We start from the raw sequence: 20,512 nt of genomic DNA on the forward strand, positions 1-20,512 counted from the left end.
ACAAAAACATTAAAACAATTAAACCTAATTTTATTGTGCAATTCTAAGGTAGTAGTTAATATTATCTTTGAATATTTAAGTTAAGACGATAAATGCGTTTTATTGCAAAAGTTTTAACAATAAAAACTAACCACGATCAGAAATATGAGTCTCTGATCGTGACGCAATCAAGTTGTAAACTTTATCTATGAATATTTATAATGTAATGATTTTAATATAAAGGCCTTAACAATTCCGACAAAAGTAGTCGAGAAGGTTTGTGTCACAAGTAAGTTTTTTAATACCAACACTAACAATAGAAGGTAAAATAATATTAAGAATATAGAATATAATATATAATTATATATATTCTGTATGCAAAGATTTCTACGACTTTCGCAGACGTACGACTAACTTCTCCAGTCCATTCTATCCTACCATTCTCCATCTCTACGTTCACTCGTCTCTCCATGTTCATCGAAGTCTGCTTTTTTTGTGTTTCCTATTAGGCTCCAATCCAAAATCTTTGATATCCACCTTGTACGATCTGCTCTTCTTACGTGTCCATAACACATACCAAATTTAACGTGATTCTTCAATACAGTTTAGTATGTCTTGTTCCACTGCCATACTTCTTTTTATTTCTTTATTTCTATTCTACTACGAACCCGTCTTATTACTCTACAGCTTCTTCTCTTTTACTCCATTTCGGTTGCTGTAATTTAGGGAGTGTTTCGTTTATTTATTACCCAATTATCTGCTCCGTAATTCATTACACTGCGTACCAAGGTGTATTATCTTGTTTTTATTTCTGGTAATCTGTACATCCCATAGTATCCCATTCATTTGATTGATACACTTTCTTGTCTATGCTAATATGCTAGTTATCCCTTGGTAAGTGGTTATTCTTGCTGCTTGATCAAAAATTGCTACACTAAAAAACCTGAACAATTTCGTATTATTTGTTAGATAAATATTAATAGTACTTATGTAAATAAAATTTTAATGGTAAAACATAATATTTTAGTAAGTTAAACAAATTTTGTTTTTTTTTTTAATAAAAAAACAAAATTTGTTTAATTTACTAATGTTTGTATTTTGAGAACGATTTCCGAAGTGGAAATTGAAACGTCAATAAACATAATATTTTTTTAAACTTTTACCTTTCTCTTTAAAGAGAAGTTATAAAACTCAAGTTTTGTTGACCCATTTTATTTAAACAACAAAAGTGTGATCAATGCTTAAATGAATTTAAATCCACTCGTTTTAATAAAAACTGTTTAACCGAAGAGTTTTATAATAACTTCAAGGGAAGTTATGTGTGAATGTATATAAAGAGTTATTGCAATTTAGTTCAACAAAAAAAGGACTTGATTATGGAGAAAAAAACAACAAATATCCCACTAATAATATTATGTCGTCGCTGTTCTTTTTTTAGACTTATCCCCAATCTTGTTCTAACCCTATCTTCTCGTCCAAGTTTCTCGAGCTTGTTGCCTTCTTGATGTTTTTTTTCTTGAAATTCTTTCTCAAGATGGTTTTTTTGTTTTTTTTCAATGGTGCTTTTGGAAGTCGCGACTTATTCATTTGGAGTACATGTCCATATTATTTTAATTATTGTTCAACATCTTCCGCGATTGCTTATTTGGGCCCCACTTATTTATTTTATTTGTACGTTTTTGTGATATTCTTAATGATTTTTGCGATACATAGCAGAAATTATGCAGGAGATTTTATTCCCAATATGTGCTTCCCTTTTAACCTAAATATTTGATCCGTTATCCGTCTATTTTATATAGTCACTTTAATACCGTCGTTCTATCTCATTGATTTCTTTTTTAGCCCATTATTAACGTAAGTGACGGTATTTAGTGAGCTGTATTTGAAATATTCAGCATACTGCTGCCTATATCCATTATTTTGTCATTTTTTCTTGCATTTGAATGCTTTTATCAAGTTAAATATTTTTGTGTAACTATTTCTCCTCCATGTTTTAATAGAACTTCATATTTGAATCTTTTTAGTATTCTGGCGTTCATTTTTGGACATAGACTTCTCCCAACTCCTTCCATCGATCTCTATCGTGAGAGTATCAACAACATACTTTCAATTTGTTCTGGCTACTCTTTTTTATGTCACCTACCCATCTTCAAGCCATCCTTCAAGGAAAAATATTTGGAAAACGAGGTCCAGGAAAAACAACAACATCTTGGTTAAAGAACCTCAGAATCTGGTTCAATACAACATCTGTGCAGTTTTTCCGCACTGCTGCAGATAAGATAAAGATTGCCATGATAATCGCCAACATTCGTAACGGATAGGCACATCAAGAAGAAGAACCCATCTTATTTGTTGTCTTTCCCTTGGTCGTCCCCAATATTTTATTGTGGCTTTTCAACGTTGGTCTTTTGGTCTAACAGTGTGGCCTGCGAAGCTCCATTTGAGTTTGGCAATTTTTGTTGTGATATCCTTGATCCTTGTCTTTGATCTTAGTCAGTCGTTCCTCTTTTTATCTAACAGTCGTATACCTAACATTGCTCTTTCCTTTTTTTCTTCTTCTTGTTCTTTTTCTTTTTTTTTTTTTTTCTTCTTCTGTTTATGTAAACATGACTATGTCTGTGCTTCAATGTGCCTTCAGTGAGTTATCATTCCATCGTTTGCGTGGTTTTTCTACCGATCGTCTTTCTATTAAGGAACTGTCTCTTGCTGTCTTCACTACTCTATTTATTGTCATTTGGCTTATATGATCGTTCCATTCTATTTCTTATCTAGTCCCAGATGCTCTCCACCTTGCATATACGTCGTATATCTGTACTTCTAGCTCTGTTCCATAGTGTTTTACCATTAATTTTTCTAAGTGTTTTCATATCTGCTGTTTCTAACATCCTTTTTGTCCTGTGTGTGTCAAGTTGTGTTTCTGCCGCGTATGTCGTTATGTGCCCGATGACTGTTTTGAAAATTCTGCCTTTCATTTCTTTCCTGATATTTTTATTTCTCTATATTGTTTCATTCAGGCAACTTGTGGCTTTGGTTGTTCTATTTATTTGATCTTTCACTTCAGTTTCTAGCTTTCCGTAGGTAAATAATGTGATGCCTAGATATTTAAACTCCATTACTTGTTCTATTATCTGACCTTCCAGCTCCAATTTACATCTCAGTAAATTTTCTGTTATAATCATGCATTTTGTCTTTTTAGGGGAAATTAACATGTTAAATTTTCTGGTGGTTGTATTAAATTGGTGCAGCATACGTTGTAAATTATCTTCACTTTGAGAGAGTAGTCTTGCGTTGTCTGCATAGCAGATTATTTAAGTTATTGTTCTCTCATTGGGGATTCCATTTTTAGTTCTTACTACCGTTTAGGGTGCAGTCTCCCTTACATATTCGTTCTTCAGTTCTGACCACAATTGTCTAATATTCGCTTTTCTGTGTCATTTCGTACTGGCTTGTTTCCTTATGTCATAGTCCCATCTTAAATTTGGACGTCTTCGTGGTCTCTTGACACGTCTTGGGATATATATATGGCAATGAGGGAAAAAACTACGTGTATAAGATGGAAGGCAACCGTAAATAAGTATTTCTGACTATTTGGTCGTCATCAGTACGGTGCAGCCAAGCTAGAATAGGAGGATGTTAACGTGGAAAGGGTCACTTCAGGAACAATGCGACCAATTTGTGGCAATAATGCATACTGCTGCTCAAAATACTTGTGGTTCTTGTGTTGGACCACATACATAGATTTTTCAACCGGGAAATTCTTCGCCTTCCTGTTCCTTTCTTTCTTTTTATTTTTTGTTACTATTATTTTTTGTAACATTCTTAAATCTCAACAGTTACCAACAGAAACATGATCTGACGATATGTCAACACGGGAGTAACTTTTTACTGATAGGCATCCATTACAGAATCTCATGTTCACCATTATGTAATAAATTCGATTCCGTTTTAGGGTTTCTGGTTGATCTTGCGGAGAGACCCAGGTATACAAACGTTTTGATGGTAATTTGAAGAATTTATTTAGTATTGAAAATCCTTCTTCCTCTACAAACAGTTTGAATCTTTCTCCTCTTTCATTTCTTTTTCCTAGACCAAAATCACTAATAAATTCACCTCTTTTCTCTTTGCCAATATTAGCATTTAAGTCATACATAACATTTCATTTTAATTTCAATTTCATTATTAACATTAGATATTAAAACAAGTTTAAAAATCTAGGTGTCCAAGCGATTTTGTTTTATGTTTAAAATAAACGTGTTGTCAAGGAGGTAAGACTTTATCTCCCCACTGTATAATATAGAGTTTAGTAGCTATACGAAAGTGTCTAATTAAACTTTTGTTATATGAATTACTGTATTTTAGATTCGGCATGGTACCAATTATCTTACTTTCGTTAGTTAGTTTAACATGGGCTATTCCTGACCTGCTTCTGGATGCTGATCCATTTTTGGAGCCAAAACGGAATTTTTTGTCCAAAAATATTTTGGAAGATGAAAGTGGGATATCTGAGAATGACTATCGTTTGTCTACAACAACAGTGCCGTCCAAGTATGATCTAGTTTTCAATGTACACAGGGAATGTCTAGAAGGAAAAAGTGAAACTTTCGAAGGTTTAGTTAAAATAGTATTTTCAGTTTCTGAACCAAAAAAGAATATTGTGTTACATTCTGCACTCAAAATTTTGAACATTACGGCAACTGCATATGAAGATACCCAAAGCGTAGAAGTTGTAGGATATAATTCAAAATTCGATACAAAAAAACTGGAAATTCATTTTGCCAATACGCTCATTGTCGGTACTGTCTACAAATTACAAATATATTTTAGAGGTCAATTAAATGATTATGATTTTGAAGGTTTACTTAGACAACAATATTTAACTAACGGAGCTACTGAATATGTTGTTACAACAAACTTTGAACCAAACCATGCTCAAAGAGCTTTCCCTTGTTTTGATGAACCCCAGTATAAGGCAATTTTTAGATTAACTCTTATCTACCCATCTGATTTCCTTGCTACTTCTAACACTCCCATTGTGGATTCACAATATAAGTAGGTATTTTTTTATTAATTATATAAAACATAAACCAAAAAAGTAATGAATCAAAATAAAGTATGATAAAGAGAATTAAAAAAATATAATCTTTTTAGTAAAGCGCAAATACTCATTTTCTTAGCGTTGAAAGTTTTTAATTTCACATTATTAATATAGAAAAACAGTCTGGTTAAAAAAAAAAGGTAGAAAAATTTTTCGCAAATATCTGAAGCTTTTAAGTCATAGGTGGAGGTTACTAGATGACGAATAGATGAAAAAGTACTCGTATTTTTACCTTGCTTTTTTTTAACAATTTATGGTCACATTTTTTTTTGTCTAAAAGTTTTTTTCCTTATATTTTAAATAAACAATATTTATATCATTTTTTATATCAAGAATATCTGTATTTGCCGGTTTTTTAAATTAAAATTGATAAGTAATTTACGGAAATGTTTGCAAAAAAGCAGTTTTTTGCACTAATTTATAAATTTTATTATTTTTTTATTAACAAAATAAAATGTTATTAATACATATGAACATCGAGGAATTACCATCTTTAACCTTTACTTACCTTAACAAAAGCAGCAGCTACCAAACTGAGAGTCACGCAGAGAAGAATATAGCGGTCTATGTTAGGAATAACTCTGCGAGACAGAATAACCAACGAAGACATCAGGAGAAGAACCGGAGTGACTGACATCATCGAGAAGATAGCCAGACTAAAATGGAGATGGACAGAACACATAGCCAGAATGACAGATGGGCGATGGACAAAGAGGTTATTGGAATGGAGGCCAAGGGAAGACAAGAGAAGCGTCGGTCGACCACCTACAAGATGGACTGACGATTTAAGAAGACTCAATAAAAACTGGATGAGAGCGGCGCTCTCGGCGATGGTTGAAAAATCTCCGACAATGGTTTGGGATGACCTCAGCGGAGCTGTTTCGCAGAGCAGTCAACAAAACCATGATAGCCTTGATGATCGTTAACACCCGGACCGGATAAGGCACTGAAGAAGAAGAAGAGAGCGGCGTAAGATAGGCGGGGTTGGAAACATGAGGAAGAGGCCTATGTTCAGCAGTGGACTCTTGAGGCTGGATGATGATGATGATAAAATATATAAGTATTGTTACATCATTGATACAAAATGAAAAAAAAAATAATCAATATTAATATTGCGACAGACTATTCCAGCCAATTTAAAAAAAAAAAAAGTAAATTTTTACGGTAAATTTCAAATGGACTCAATTTTTCCGAGGTTTTCCATATTTACCGGCCAGTGAAAACTATGTAGTTACCTATTCATATTTCCACGAGCTACCCCAGATTTAAAAAAAAAAAGAGTTTCAATTCATTCAAAAAACGTTTTTGAATTTTGTTCCGATCTCGAAAAAAAAAACGGAGCTAAAACAGTTATCCCCGCCACTTTCCTATGTCGATCTTTCGAAAATACCTTCGTTTCGAAGGTCTGTAAGTTTCGAAGAATTGGATGAATTTCGTAGCTATAAGTTTCAATCTAAAGTTTAGATTTCTATTCAAAATTTGTGCAAATTTTTCTTCTTATTGTTTATAAAGAATGGAGATATGATTTAAAAATAGTCCCTAACTTCGTTCCTATTGGTTATAGAAGGTTTTTTTTAATGTGAGTTTTTTTACCAGCTATCCAACGGTTGTACGTACAAGTCTGTAGCTTGAAAAATATAAAGTTATTACAATTGTTTATAAGTAAAAAACATACCCCTTTTTCAAACGTTTATTTTGTAAATAATTTCGATAAAAACGCAATATGCATTTAACTTCTGAGATAGTTTAAGTCTTAAAGAATCCTATGAAATTTGTTAAATGTGTCTAGCATCATTAATAGAGCAAGTTTAATAGTTTAAATATTTAGCCTCAGGGATAAATAAATTAAATAACCTTTAAACTTTTTCACCGATCGGGGGGCAAATTTCGAACAATTTTAAAAGACGGTAATTCCTCGATGTTCAAATATATTAATAACATTTTATTTTGTTAATAAAAAAATTAATAAAATTTATAAACTAGTGCAAAAAACTGCTTTTTTGTAAATATCTCCGTAAAGTATTTATTAATTTTAATTGAAAAAACGGGAAAATAAAGATATTCATTATATAAAAAAATGGTATAAATATTGTTTATGTAAAATATAAGGGAAAAAACTTATAGACAAAAAATCAAATTGTGACCATAAATTATTGTTTAACAAAAACGCAAGGTAAAATTACGAGTACTTTTTCATCTATTCGTCATCTAGTAACCCCCACCTATGTCGTAACAGTTTCAAATATCTGCGAATAATTTTGCCGTTAAATCGATGATTTATTCATAACCAGACTGGGCTATTAATAGACAAGGCGAAAAGCTTGGGTTCGTTCAGAAATATACTCCCATGACATTTTTTTTGCATAATCACTTTTGACGAGATACGAGAAAATAAGGTTCAAGAGGTCGTCCAGGCTAAAAGATGTTCAAATTTTTTTAAACAATTTTTTCTAACAAATTGTAACAATCAATTATTTCGGCCAAACAATTTTTTTGAACTTTATTGCATCATTCTGAACAAAATAAGTCTCTTGTAGTTTTTTTGTAAACTTTTTTTAGGCCACAAAACATAAGTAAAAAACATTATTTGTGAATATACAAAAGACCTAAATTCAAGTTTAAACCTTGTTCTATAATTTCCCGGTAAGTATTTTGGGTTTATTTAATTTAAAAATATTGTTTTTTAATCGTTAAGGAAGCTCTTATGGCAGGACGGGCACTCAAACTGCGGCGTGTATAAGAGAGAGAAACTAGATATAAGGCACACATTTTTTGCTGGTTTAAAGTTTCATTGTACAGATGAGCGCTTGTCCTGCCATATACGCTTTATTATCAATTAAAAAACAATGGTTTAATAGTTATTTAATCATCTGGTAACACCAGTGGTACATACAAGATTTTAGTTTTCATTTCACATAATATAAAAACTACAATTAAGACGTTTTTACTTTTTATTTTACTGCATCTACACTGGTGTTACCGGATGATTACGCCCATCGAGCAACATCTATCCCTCGAGCTAGAGACCCTCTTGCTTTATTATGTTGCTCTTTGAGCGTAATTATCCCAATAACACCCTTGGTGCATAAATATCTACTAAACTATTGTTTTTTAATTGATAATGAAGCGCGTATGGCTGGTCGGGCGCTCATTTGTACAATGAGAATTTAAACCAGCCAAAATTTGTGTCCTAGATCTTATTTCTCTCTTATACAGTAACAGAAGAAGAGGTAGAAGAACTATATCATAGCATTGATCAAGTCGTGAAAAGGTTGAAAAAGCAATACCTAACAATTGTCATGGGTGACTTCAACACCAAAGTTGGGGCCAGCAAAACATCATTTGCAGTTGGACTAACTAGACTAGGAAAGCGAAGCGATCGGAGAGATACATTGGAGATTTTGCGGAAGCAAAATAATTAGTAATAATGAACATCTGGTTTAAGCTACACCCAAAGAGTACACCTGGAAATCTCCACGGGATTCTGTGGGAAGGATTGTAAGAAATGGTATTGATTACATGCTAGTAAATAACTGATATAGGAACAGCTGTACATCTCTCAAAACATACCCGGGGGCAGGCATAAATTCTGATCATGTACCAGTTGTAGGTAATTTTTCTGAGAAAGTCAGAATGAAGAAGGTTACAAGTAAGTCTATGAAGAAGTATAATGAAAACTAAAAGACCCCAATGTTTGACTGAAGGTGAAAGTCTGACCATTATACAAGAAACAGCGAGAGAAAAAAAGAACAACACCTAAAAAAAGATACAGAGAAACGAAAATCGTGGATGACCGATGAAATTCTTGAACTTATGGATCAGACAAAAAAACAAAGAAAATCTCGAAGAATATAAGAGAATACATACCATCGTCAAAAGAAAGATAAGAGAAGCCAAAGAGAAACAAAAAACAGAACAATATCAAGCAATAGGGGAGTATCAGAGTCGATATGATAACTTCAATGTCCATCGAAGGGTAAAGAAAATAGCTGGAAGGTTCCGAAAACGCAACAGCGGAAAAATAACAGATGATGAAGGCAATCTTGCCATAACCAAAGAAGATAAAAAAGAGTATGGGAAGAATACTTGGAGAAACTTTTCCACAACCTTAAAACAATACAAGAACCCACCATTGAAGAAAATTCAGGTCCTACCAGAAGAAATGCATCAGCCGTCAGACAAATGAAGGATGGATAGGCACCGGGACTTGATGAAATTCCTGCAGAACTACTGAAACTATTAGATGCAGAACTAATAAAAATAATAACTGAAATATTTAATGAAATATATAAGGCAGGAAAAATACCAGTAGAATGGCTCAAATTGTCGTACTATTGCCCAAAAAACCAGGAGTAAAGGTTTATGAAGACTACAGGACCACAAGCCTAATGAGCCATCTACTGAAGCTGTTTTTTATAGTCATCCACAAAACAATTTACCGGAAATGCGAGGAACAAACTGCGCCCAATCAGTTTGGATTTGTAAACGCCGTTGGTACGAGGGAAGCTTTCTTTAGCGTGCAGGTATTATTTCAGAAATGTAAGGATGTCAGCTGTGATGTTTTTGCATATCTGATTGATTACAAGAAGACTTTTGATAGAGTCAGGCATGAACAACTAATGCAAGTGCTAAAAACGACAGGGATTGATAGAAGAGTCAGGTCAAAATCTTAAGGTAAGTGAGACAGGGGTGCATAATTTCACCACTGATGTTCAATCTGCACTGGGAGCATATTTTTGAAGAGGCTCTAAAAGATATTGATGAAAGCATCTCAATAAATGAAGTAAAGTTCAATAACCTGCGGTAAGCAGATGATACAATAGTGTTTTTTAATACCATAAAAGGGCTGCAAAACTTAATGAACAAAATAAAGGAAACAAGTAGAACATATGAACTGCGATCATCAGCAAGGAAAACATAATTGAAGCAAATCTGTAGGTGAACCAAATGAGAATTGTACGTGTCTTACAGTACAACTACTTGGGAACTATATTCAATGAGTCGTGGGACAATACACAAGAGATTAAATGTCGCATCGGAAAGTTAAAAAATGCATTCATGACTATGAGCTCTGTGTTCAAGAGCCACGACCTCACCCTAGAAACAAGGTACTGACCTCATGACCTCACCCTAGAAAAAACCCTTGCTTTGTTTATTAGTTGGTGTAAACTGTTTAAACTGTCTGCAAAAATAAAGGCGTCATCTAAATAGCGGATGTTGTTTAGGCGTTCTCCATTTAAAAGGATTCCATGTTCGCTATTTTCCAAGACTTCACTAAAGATTTTTTGTGAATAAAGGTTGAATAATATAGGTGAAAGTATACATCTTTGTCTAACACCTCGCAGAATCTGGATCGCTTCCGTCGGTTCATCTCCAAGATTTGTTCTTATTGTGGCTGATTGGTTCCAGTATAAATTTTGTATTATACGTCGGTCTGTATCATCTATTTTTCGGCGTTGTACTGTGTCAAATGCTTTTTGGTAGTCCACAAAGCAGGTGTAGATATCGCATGTTATATCTCTGCATCTTTGGAATAATACCTGTAGACTAAACAGTGCATCTCTCGTACCTAAACCTTTCATGAATCCAAACTCTGTGTCTTGTATTCTCTCTTCGCATAGCTTGTACATTCTGCGATGTATAATTTTAAGAAAACGTTTAAGTGTATGACTCAGTAGCCTATATTCTCCGCACTTTTTCGCTCCCTGTTTCTTTGGTAACGTAATAAATTCTGAAACTAGCCAATCTTTTGGAATATTGCCTGTGTCATAGATATTATTGAAGATTTTACATAGTATTCTTAAAGATTCATCATCAAGAAGTTTAAGAAATTCAGACGGTACTCCGTCTGGTCCTGGATCTATCCGTTTTTTAGTAATATTATGGCTGCTCTTATTTCTGCCATTATTATAGGTGGTCCTGTTTCGGTTATCCCTCTCACAAAAAAAATAAATTTCGTATGTTATTTTTCCAGGTATTATCAAAACTCTCTTTTTCCACGATTATCTCTTCATTGTCATTAATAAGTTTACTTAATCTTCTATTTTTACATTTGGCTGTAATTTCTCTTACATTTTTATGCACGTTGAAGTCGTGGTATTTACTTTGTAGAAGTTGGTTTCTTGGCATTTTTTCTCCAGTTCTTTCTGTTTGGCTTCTCTGATCTTTCTCTGTATATCTCGTGGTAATGTTTTATACGTAGAGTTATTTTTCTTGTTTTTCCTTCTTTCTTCCAACAGCTGCAGAATCTCTGTCGTCATCCATGTCTTATTCTTACCTTTTTCGTTCTTCATAAAATTGTCTTTAATGTCATTTTATGTTTTATTAAAGGATTCTATCTTCTCTTCTGTGTTTTCCGTTCTATTATTGATTTCTTTGAATTTTATATTTATTGTTTTGCTGTCTATTTCTTTTACTTCACTACATTTCAGTTTTCTCATGTCATGTTCTTTTTTACAGTTTTTTCGCGTGTTTTCTTTAACTTGGTTCTATACACGCCCACTAAAGGATTGTGTGATACCAACAATGTTTGTATTTTGAGAACGATTTTCGAAGTGGAAATTGAAACGTCAATAAACTACTTTAACTTTAATTGTGGCTTATTCCCATTTAAATAGTAATTACTATAATAATAACTTACTAATTTAATACAACATAAGTCTTGATAAAATATGTATATATATTTTTAGTAATGAAACTAATACCATAACAACTGTTTTTGAAGACACACCTCTAATGTCCTCTTATTTACTGGCATTTACAATATCAAAATTTACCTGTTCCAATACCACGAGCAATGGCATTAGTTATGGAGTTTGTTCAAGAAGAGATCTTGCTTCTAAAAGAGGCTTAGCTTTAGAATATGGAGTTAAGATCCTAAATGCTTTAGGTAAATGGACACAACTTTCGTATGATACATTAGGTATTAAAAAAATTGACCAATATGCTCAGGTATCTTTTCCTGGAGCAATGGAAAATTGGGGAATAGTAAGCTACGGGTAAGTATTAATCTTATAATAAATTAATAAAAAATTATAGTCAATGGATAAGTAAATTACATATGTATATATTGAAATACAGTTTTGGTAGAGGACAATCTGGTTTACTCCTTCCTCTTTTTATGATGACATCCTTATTAACGATTTCCAATAATATTTCAATGAACTAATGTCTACCTTGTTTGGTTTGAAAAAATGAATTTTAGTGTAGTTCAGTCAAAACTCTTATTTTTTTTTTAACGATAAATGTTAGCTGTTTCCCAGTTCTCCCTTGACATATATTTTCTCCTTTGATTCGTCTTTAGTAAAACAACTAAGTACCCAATAGTTCTTTCCCCAAACCTCCATCGCTTATCGTACTACTCATTTATAATTATATCTATTTATTTATTTGGACATCTTACAAACACTATAGACTAATAGTAATTACATGTAAAGTATTTAAGATAAAAAAAAATACAATAAATGAATGAAAAAAACGAACATTAATAATACAATAAGAAAAAAATACAATAAATTCCTTAAACCTAGTGTTGATGAGCAAGCAATGTCTTAAGTTCACAGCTTTTTACATCCTAAATACAGCTTTTACAGCTAAATATATCCACTTGAGTCAGTCTATTAAATACTTTATTACAAATTTTTAACATATTGTTTATTGGTGATATGTTTCTATAGTAATTTGTAAAGAATAGATCTAGGTTAGTTATCCTTAACCTACTCTTGGGTACTCTAAAGTAAATAAACTTAAATAAACCACAGTTTGTGTACTTAATACTGTTAACAATCAAGTATATGAACATAATGGCCTGATTTTTTCTTCTAGTAGTAAGTAACTGCTACTGAAATGAGTCTAACATTACCCTGTATGAGACCACATATGGAAATTTCTTGTTTTTCCTTACGTATAGAAATCTTAAAAATCATTTTTGCACTTTTTCAATCATTTCTGAGTTTGAAAATGTAGTATGAGACCAGATAATTGAAGCATATTCCATATGTGGTCTTACAAGGGCATTATAGAGTTTTATAATTGTGCTTATTCTAAAATTTTTGCTATTTCTAATGACAAAACCCAAAGCACGATAAGCTGTGTTAGTTATTTCATAAAAGTGTATATTGAACTTCATGTTGATTTGGAATTTAACCCCAAGATCCTTCATAACACTCACTCTCTCAACTCGATCATCATTAATATAATAATTTTCAATAACACTATTGAGTTTTCGCGTATATGAAACAACTGCACACTTTTTAACATTAAGAGTCATTTTTGAATCGTTAAACCATTAAATAGCTGATCTTAGATCATTTTGCAATTTGACTGCATCTTTCTTATTAGAGATTGTTTTAAAAAGTTTAAAATCATCAGCATACATTAAGCTGTTCCAGCTGCTCCATATTGGTGAGAAAAGCAGTTACCTACTTTTACTGTAATCTTTCTATCTGATAAATAGAATTTTAATAAATTAAAAGCTTTTCTTGAGAAACCAAACTGTACCAGTTTATTTAAAAGAATACAGTGATTTACCTTATCAAATGCTTTTTCGCAATCAGTATACAGAACGTCCAACTGTTCCCCTGCCTCAATAGCCTTAGCAATTTGTTCAGAGAGAACACAGAGATTAGTAACTTTTGATTTGTCTCTTATAAAACCATGGAATTTGCTGATTTTACTCTTAACATGCTCATATATATCATAAAGAATACTTTCAAAAATCTTAGCAATACTATTTAACAGGGTATGACTAGTTAGGTATGACTAGCGTAACTATTTTAACATTTGTGGTAATTTCTGTTGTTTCCGGTTCTAGCGTCGTTTGTTCTTTTTTTGCATAGAGCTTTTTTAGGTAGTCAATCCATGTATCTTTTTCTATGTGTTTTCTTTGTGTTATAGTTTTATTATTAATCTAATTTATTGTCTTTATTTATTATCAAAGGTTCTATTTATAACACTTACAAATTTATTAAAGTCTGTATTACTAATTTATTTCAGAATATTTATTTATATTTATTTCCGCGTACAATTATATTTTCGGACTCAAACTAACTCGATATTTAAAAACTAACTAACTGTTTACAACAAAATTCCTCGTTAAATATAAAATGCCGTTATTCGAGAATTGCGGCGATTCCCCTTCGAAGAGCCGAGGAGGTCACTCATACTGGTTTTATTCGGCCTGCTTCTGGAAATTTCGAATCGTGGGTGACTCATTAGAATTCAGGTTGGCAAACAGGTCTTTCAACTGAGCGCCATAATTACTAGATTAGAAAAGAATTAGTAATAATATATTTACAGTTTTGAGTCATATGATGCGTCAATATCTATCGTAACATTTGGAAAAGCGTTCTCAGTGATCATTTTTGTTACAAGTGTATGCCTTTCGTTTTTTATTGTCTTGTAATTAAAGCATGCCTCTTGTGTTTTGATTGATATGTATTTCAGGTAAGCGTTTTTGGAGGTGGTCGAGAAACAGGGTGATAATAAATTAATAATAAAATAATAATATTAAAAAAAATTAAAAATTATCAAAATTTTATCAAAAAAATATTGGACGCTAAATTAGACTTCTATCAGCCTAAAGAACAAACTGGATTTAGATCGGGATACAGCACTTACTAGTGATGAAGAACCTGATAGAGAAGTCTGCTGAATACAACAAACCATTAGCACTGATATTTGCCGACTACGACAAAGCATTCAATACCATAAGCCATCAGAAAATGTTAAAAGCATTGGCAGAATGCCAAATAGACTATCGCTTCACTAACATAATCAAATATATCTACCAAAATGCCATAGCTAGCGTAAGACTATCTGAATAAGAAACAAGTAAATTCTGTATACAGCGAGAAGTATGGCAAGGAGACATCGTCTTTCCAAAGCTTTTCACGACGCTTTTGGAATAAACTTGTAAGAAGGCATATCCGACCGAGCATGATATCAACATAAATGGAGAGAAGCTTAGTCATTTGAGATTTGCAGATGACATCGTCCTTATAGCTGATCGTATGGATGATGCAATAATAATGTTTGAAAAATTGTATCACGCTTCCTTGGAGGTTGGTCTAAAGATTAATATGAACAAGACGCAAATAATGACTAATCTGTTGCTAAATCTAAATACTACTGTTAATGAGAGGGATATTGTGCAGACTATATCGTATAACTACCTGGGAAATGAAATTTGTTTGGGCAGCGTTTGGTAAATTAAACTATGTATTTAAATCGGATCTACTCATATGCCTCAAAAGCAATATCTTTGACCAATGTGTGTTACTTCTTACTTATGGAGCAGAAACATTAACACTCACAAAAAAGGTAGTTTATAAGATTCGCGTAACTTAGATGGATGGAACACCAGATGTCAGGTGTGTCTCTGAGAGACCGAATCCCAAACGAAGAAATGCGTTGTAGAACAAAAACAACAGACGACATCATAAAAATCGCGTCGTTAAAATGGAATTGGGCAGGACACATCGCCAGATTATCAGACAACCGATGGACAAAACGTATTTTTATAGAGGAAACCAAAGCAAGAAGCAATACGGAGCAGAGGACGCCCACCAACTATATGGACTGATAACCTGAAGTGTGTTAGCAAGAACTGGATGCAAGTCGCACAAGACAGAAACAGATGGAAGAGTTGAGGGAGACCGATGTCCAGCAGTAAACGCATACAGGTTGATGATGTTGATTAAAAAAATGATAAATTATATAAATAAAAAAATATATGATAGGAAACTAATATTTTGCCTACCACATAGGGTATTACTATAAGAGGGTGAAAAACAGGGACAGAAATTATTGGAATGGAGATAGGGCAAGCAAAACAAATCGAAACGTTGCGAACGGCTATTCAGGGTTAATTAGGAGAACTGGGTCGTCGATAAGTGAATGGCAAAGGGGCTGGAATGGGGTAACTACCAAAAATTTTTTTTTTTTTTTTTTATTAACATTTAAGATTTTTACAATCTGTTTTACAGTGAAAACAATAAGTAAAATTTTTTGTCTTTACATGACAGAGAGATGTAAGGTCCAGTGACCAAATCATCACGACACAAATTGGCTTTTTACCGGTAGGATGCGCACATACACTGATACGCGAGCACTAAAAGCGGCACTGATCACAATGGCTGGGTGCTGTTGAAGGCGTAACTCCCACTGCTGTAGGCTCTGTCAGGATAGGTGAGGTAGGTCCAAGGGGTCATGTCGCTTCAATCTCTTCGCTTGTTGGTTGTTAAGAAGATTGTGTGCCAGGGTATTAGGATGCACCCGCAACCTGTTTTGATATTGTTCAGAAGTTTTTTTGCACTCTTCAGAGACTGTTAGTACCTGAAGATCTCTATGTATTGCATCATTCTGGATATACCAAGGTGCATTAGCGATTGTTCTCAGAGTTTTGGATTGGAATCTTTGTATTATCATAATATTAGATTTGCTAGCTGAACCCCAGAGCTGTGAGCCATATGTCCAAATGGGTTTTATTATTGTATTGTATATCAGCAGCTTGTTGTCAATCGATAGGTGAGAGTTTTTTCCCAACATCCAGTAAAGTTTTCTGTATAAAATTCCCAATTGAAGCCTTTTCGTCCATATATGTTTGGTCCAAGTTAGACGTTTGTCAAGGTGAATACCTAAGTATTTTACGTCATGCTTTTGGGGCAAAGGATGTCCATTGAGGTTAACTTGTGGACATGTACCTCTTCTTAGAGTGAATGTAATTTGTGTAGATTTTGAGGGGTTTACTCTAATTCTCCAGAGTTTAAGCCATTCATTTGTTTTGTTCAGATGTAGTTGCAGTCTCTCTGATGCTATTATTGGGTTGCTATGAGAGGCCAAGAAAGCAGTATCATCTGCGAATGTTGCAAGCGTTAGGTTATTGCTTATTGGCAAGTCAGCCGTATATATCAGGTACAGAATCGGTCCGAGCACACTACCCTGAGGTACACCAGATAGGATGGGGTAGAGTTTTGTATAGGCTTCACTATATTTTACCAGATATCTCCTTTCTGTAAGGTATGTTTGAAGCAGTTTAAAGTAAGGGTAAGGTAAATTTTTCTTTAATTTGTACAGAAGTCCTGTATGCCACACCTTGTGAAAAGCTTGAGAGGCGTCTAAAAAGGCTGCAGTACAATATTGCTTGTTCTCGAGACTACTTCTTATTGTTGTGTATAGTCTGTGAACTTGTTCTATTGTACCATGTTGGTTACGAAAACCGAATTGATGGTCAGGTATGAGACACTTTTCGTCCAATATTGGTTTGATTTTTCGTAGTAGAAGTTTTTCGAAGACCTTAGAGATGACTGGGAGTAGACTAATCGGTCGGTATGAGTTGACATCTTTTGGATCTTTACGGTTTTTGAATGAGTATAATCTGTGCCACTTTCCATTGCAGAGGGAAGTAATGCAGACTAAGCATAGCATTGAAGATCATAGTGATTATTCTGTAACAGTCATTGGTTAGTTCCTGGAGGATCTTACCCGTTATGAGGTCGAATCCCGAGCCTTATTGGGTTGTATCTCATTCTTTATTATCTGTTTTACTTCTTTAATATTAAACTTGGTGATTGGTAGATCCATTTGATATGGAGCCTCAAGAAAAGAATTAAATGGTTCTTCTTGTTCTAATGGCACTACTCTGTTAAATGGACTAAATACTGTAGAAAGATGTTCAGCGAATGTCTCAGATTTTTCTGTGTCTGTTCTTGCCCATTTACCTTTGACATTTTTTAGAGGAGGTATGGCGTCTTGTGGACCTTTTACCTTTCTCGTCGCCTTCCATAGAGAATAATTGGTGTCTTTGGACGGAGTCAAATTTTCTAAGTAAGTTTGGATCCCCCTGTTTTTCTCTTCTTTTAATAGATTTTTAAGTCTTCTGGTAATTCTGTTTAAATTTTGTTTGTCAATAGGAGCGTGTGTGTTTTGCCACTTTTTCCTAAGTTTTCTTTTCTCATCGATTAGGTTTTTTGCACTTTGCGAACAGTTTATGCTTTCCTTCCATGTTGTTTGTTCGGGAGTAGAAATCCAACCTGCCTTTTGTATGGAGGTAGTAAGTTGTTGTACCGCATTTTCAATTTGTAATTCTGTTTTAAGTGGCAAGTTCGTTGGTATTTGTTCTGCTAGTGCGCTTCGGAATATTTTCCAATTTGTTTGATTATTATTTAGGACTGGAGGCTTATTTCTGAGTATGATTTTGGAGTCCAGGTCAATTAGAATGGGAGAATGATCTGAAGAGAGGTCCCAGCATGATTCTATTGCTAAATAGTTAGGAGAGATACCTTTAATCACACAGAAGTCTAAGAGATCTGGTGTTTTATTTGGATCTGTAGGCCAATAAGTTGGTTCTCCTGTAGATATGTGTTGTAGGTTGTTTTCTGTTATTGACTTCAGCAGTTGTCTACCCCTTGTTGTAATTACCCTAGAGCCCCAGTGATGATGTTTACAGTTAAAGTCTCCTCCCGCTATGAATTTGTGTCCAAGAGAACTGAAATAGGTGCTAAAGTTGTTTTCGTTGATTGGTTGACCAGGAGGACAGTAGACCGCAGATAAGGTAAGGTTGCCTAGCCAGTCTTCGATGACAATGCTAGTTGATTGCAGGTACTTTTCACTGAGCTTATTTAACACATGGTGTTTTATATTAGATTTGATAATAATAGCTGTGCCACCGTGTGCCTTGTCATTTGGATGTTTTGTGTAGTGGACAATGTATTTTGGAATTTTGATATAGTTTTTGTCTGTTAGATGAGCTTCTGATACAAGCATAACATCAATTTTCTTCTCGTTGAGGAAAATTTTTATTTCTTGGATGTGGTTCGTTAGGCCATTTGAGTTCTAGACGGCTATTTTAAGTCTGTGTTGCATTAGTGCATTTTGGAAATCATAGTCATAAGAAGATTAAGCATAGTGTCCATTCTCTCTACTAGTTTTGTCATCAGGTTTTCAAGGTTGGCAATTTTCGTTGAATGGTTTGAGCCGACATTAGTTTGTTGATTGGTGATTTCATCCGCTTGACTATTTCCTGAAGTTTTTTGAGCGTAAGAAACACCAGGGGTTACTCTTTGACTATTAGTTTCATGGGTGTCTGTTCTGTGGGTCTCTTGATTCTTTCTGAGTTGGGGGAATTTTTCTTTTTGTATTTGTTTGTATACGCTGCAGCCCTTATAGTTGGCCGGATGGTTTCCCATACAAAGTACACATTTTACGTTATTGCTGCGTTCTTTTCGTGGACAGTGTAAAGTAAGATGATTACTTGCACACTTTACGCATCTTGGAGGCATATGGCAGAATTTTTGTGTGTGACCGTAGCGTTGACATTTGGTACATTGGGGAACCTGACGTTTGGGATATGGTGGTTCGAAGGACACAATCATGTTCTGGAGTGCTCTCACATCATATATGTCTTTATTATTTGGCTTAGTTTTTAATTCTATATAAAAGAGCGGAAGCGCTATTTTGGATCCATTCTTATATATATTAGCTATGTTGGTTACTTCGTGTCCCATTAATCCTAGCTCATGTACTAAAGCGTCTTTATCTGCTGTCTGATGCATATTACGAAGCACAACTCGGAATGTGCTTTCTTCCTTTGTTTGGTAGGTGTAATAATGTGTATTTTTCTCATTGAGTGCTTTGGTTATGTTTCGGTAATATTCAGAAGTTGAGGGCTGGATCTTTACTTGGTTGTTATAGAGACATTTGATGGAATATCCCAGAGGGGATATTGTTTCTAACAATTGTCGAAGAGGTTGTATATCACCTACATCTGAAACAAATATGGGTGGGGGTTGAATACTTTCTTTAACTGCATCAGTTCTGGTTTGGTTGGTCTCATCAGGTACTTCATCTAAGCTAGCAAATCTATTAGACGTTGGTGTGGGTGCTTTGAGCCAGTAATCGCTCATTATTGTTTGTTTTAGTTGTTTATTACCTCCAGGGCTGTCATTTCTTGCTCGTTTGTGGGCTTGAACAGTTTTCCATTCTTGATCTTGGTTTTCTTGGCTATCTTGTGGATTAGCGATGTATATTTGTGACGGTAGATAAGAAGAAGAAGAAGCATGATTAGAAAGAAAAGAGTTACCTGGTTGTTCATGTTGATTCTCAGTTGACTCTGTCTCTTGGAGTACTATATTGGTTGAGCAATTTTCATTCCTTTGTTGTTCGCTAGACAAGGTTCTGTTGCTCGATGGTTGTTGCATGGTAGTTATTTGCAGATTAGCAATGTGTTTTTCTGAAGTTGAACTTCTCGGCGGAGATCTGCTCACTTTGTTTGAATTTAAGAACGGATTGTCTATGTCCATCCTGTATCACGATTAAATATTTTATACATCACGATCAATTATTTATGATACGCCTATGACTTTTATTTGCCGGTATTTGGCGTTTGGAAATAGCACTTGTTTTATTTTGTTTGCGTTTTTAGAACATTGATAATTAATA

At 33.9% G+C, this 20,512-nt stretch overlaps 1 protein-coding gene across 3 annotated transcripts in view; it reads left to right on the forward strand.

Moving 5' to 3' along the window:
• The first annotated feature begins 251 nt into the window (after window positions 1-251).
• The window catches only part of LOC140445721 (glutamyl aminopeptidase-like), an 80,861-nt gene continuing 60,600 nt past the window's right edge, over window positions 252-20,512 (forward strand). Inside the window, exons 1-4 of one of the 3 annotated variants that reach the window (XM_072538001.1) lie at window positions 252-268; window positions 3,929-3,978; window positions 4,339-5,028; window positions 11,764-12,072. In XM_072538001.1, coding sequence (XP_072394102.1) covers window positions 4,346-5,028; window positions 11,764-12,072 — 992 coding nt within the window. In that variant the 5' untranslated portion in view covers window positions 252-268; window positions 3,929-3,978; window positions 4,339-4,345. Of the gene's footprint in view, window positions 303-3,928; window positions 3,979-4,338; window positions 5,029-11,763; window positions 12,073-20,512 lie in introns of all 3 variants that reach the window. The other 2 variants (XM_072538002.1, XM_072538000.1) reach the window with 2 other exon arrangements.

The sequence above is a fragment of the Diabrotica undecimpunctata genome, chromosome 7, assembly GCF_040954645.1.
Source record: "Diabrotica undecimpunctata isolate CICGRU chromosome 7, icDiaUnde3, whole genome shotgun sequence".
Lineage (NCBI taxonomy): Eukaryota > Metazoa > Arthropoda > Insecta > Coleoptera > Chrysomelidae > Diabrotica > Diabrotica undecimpunctata.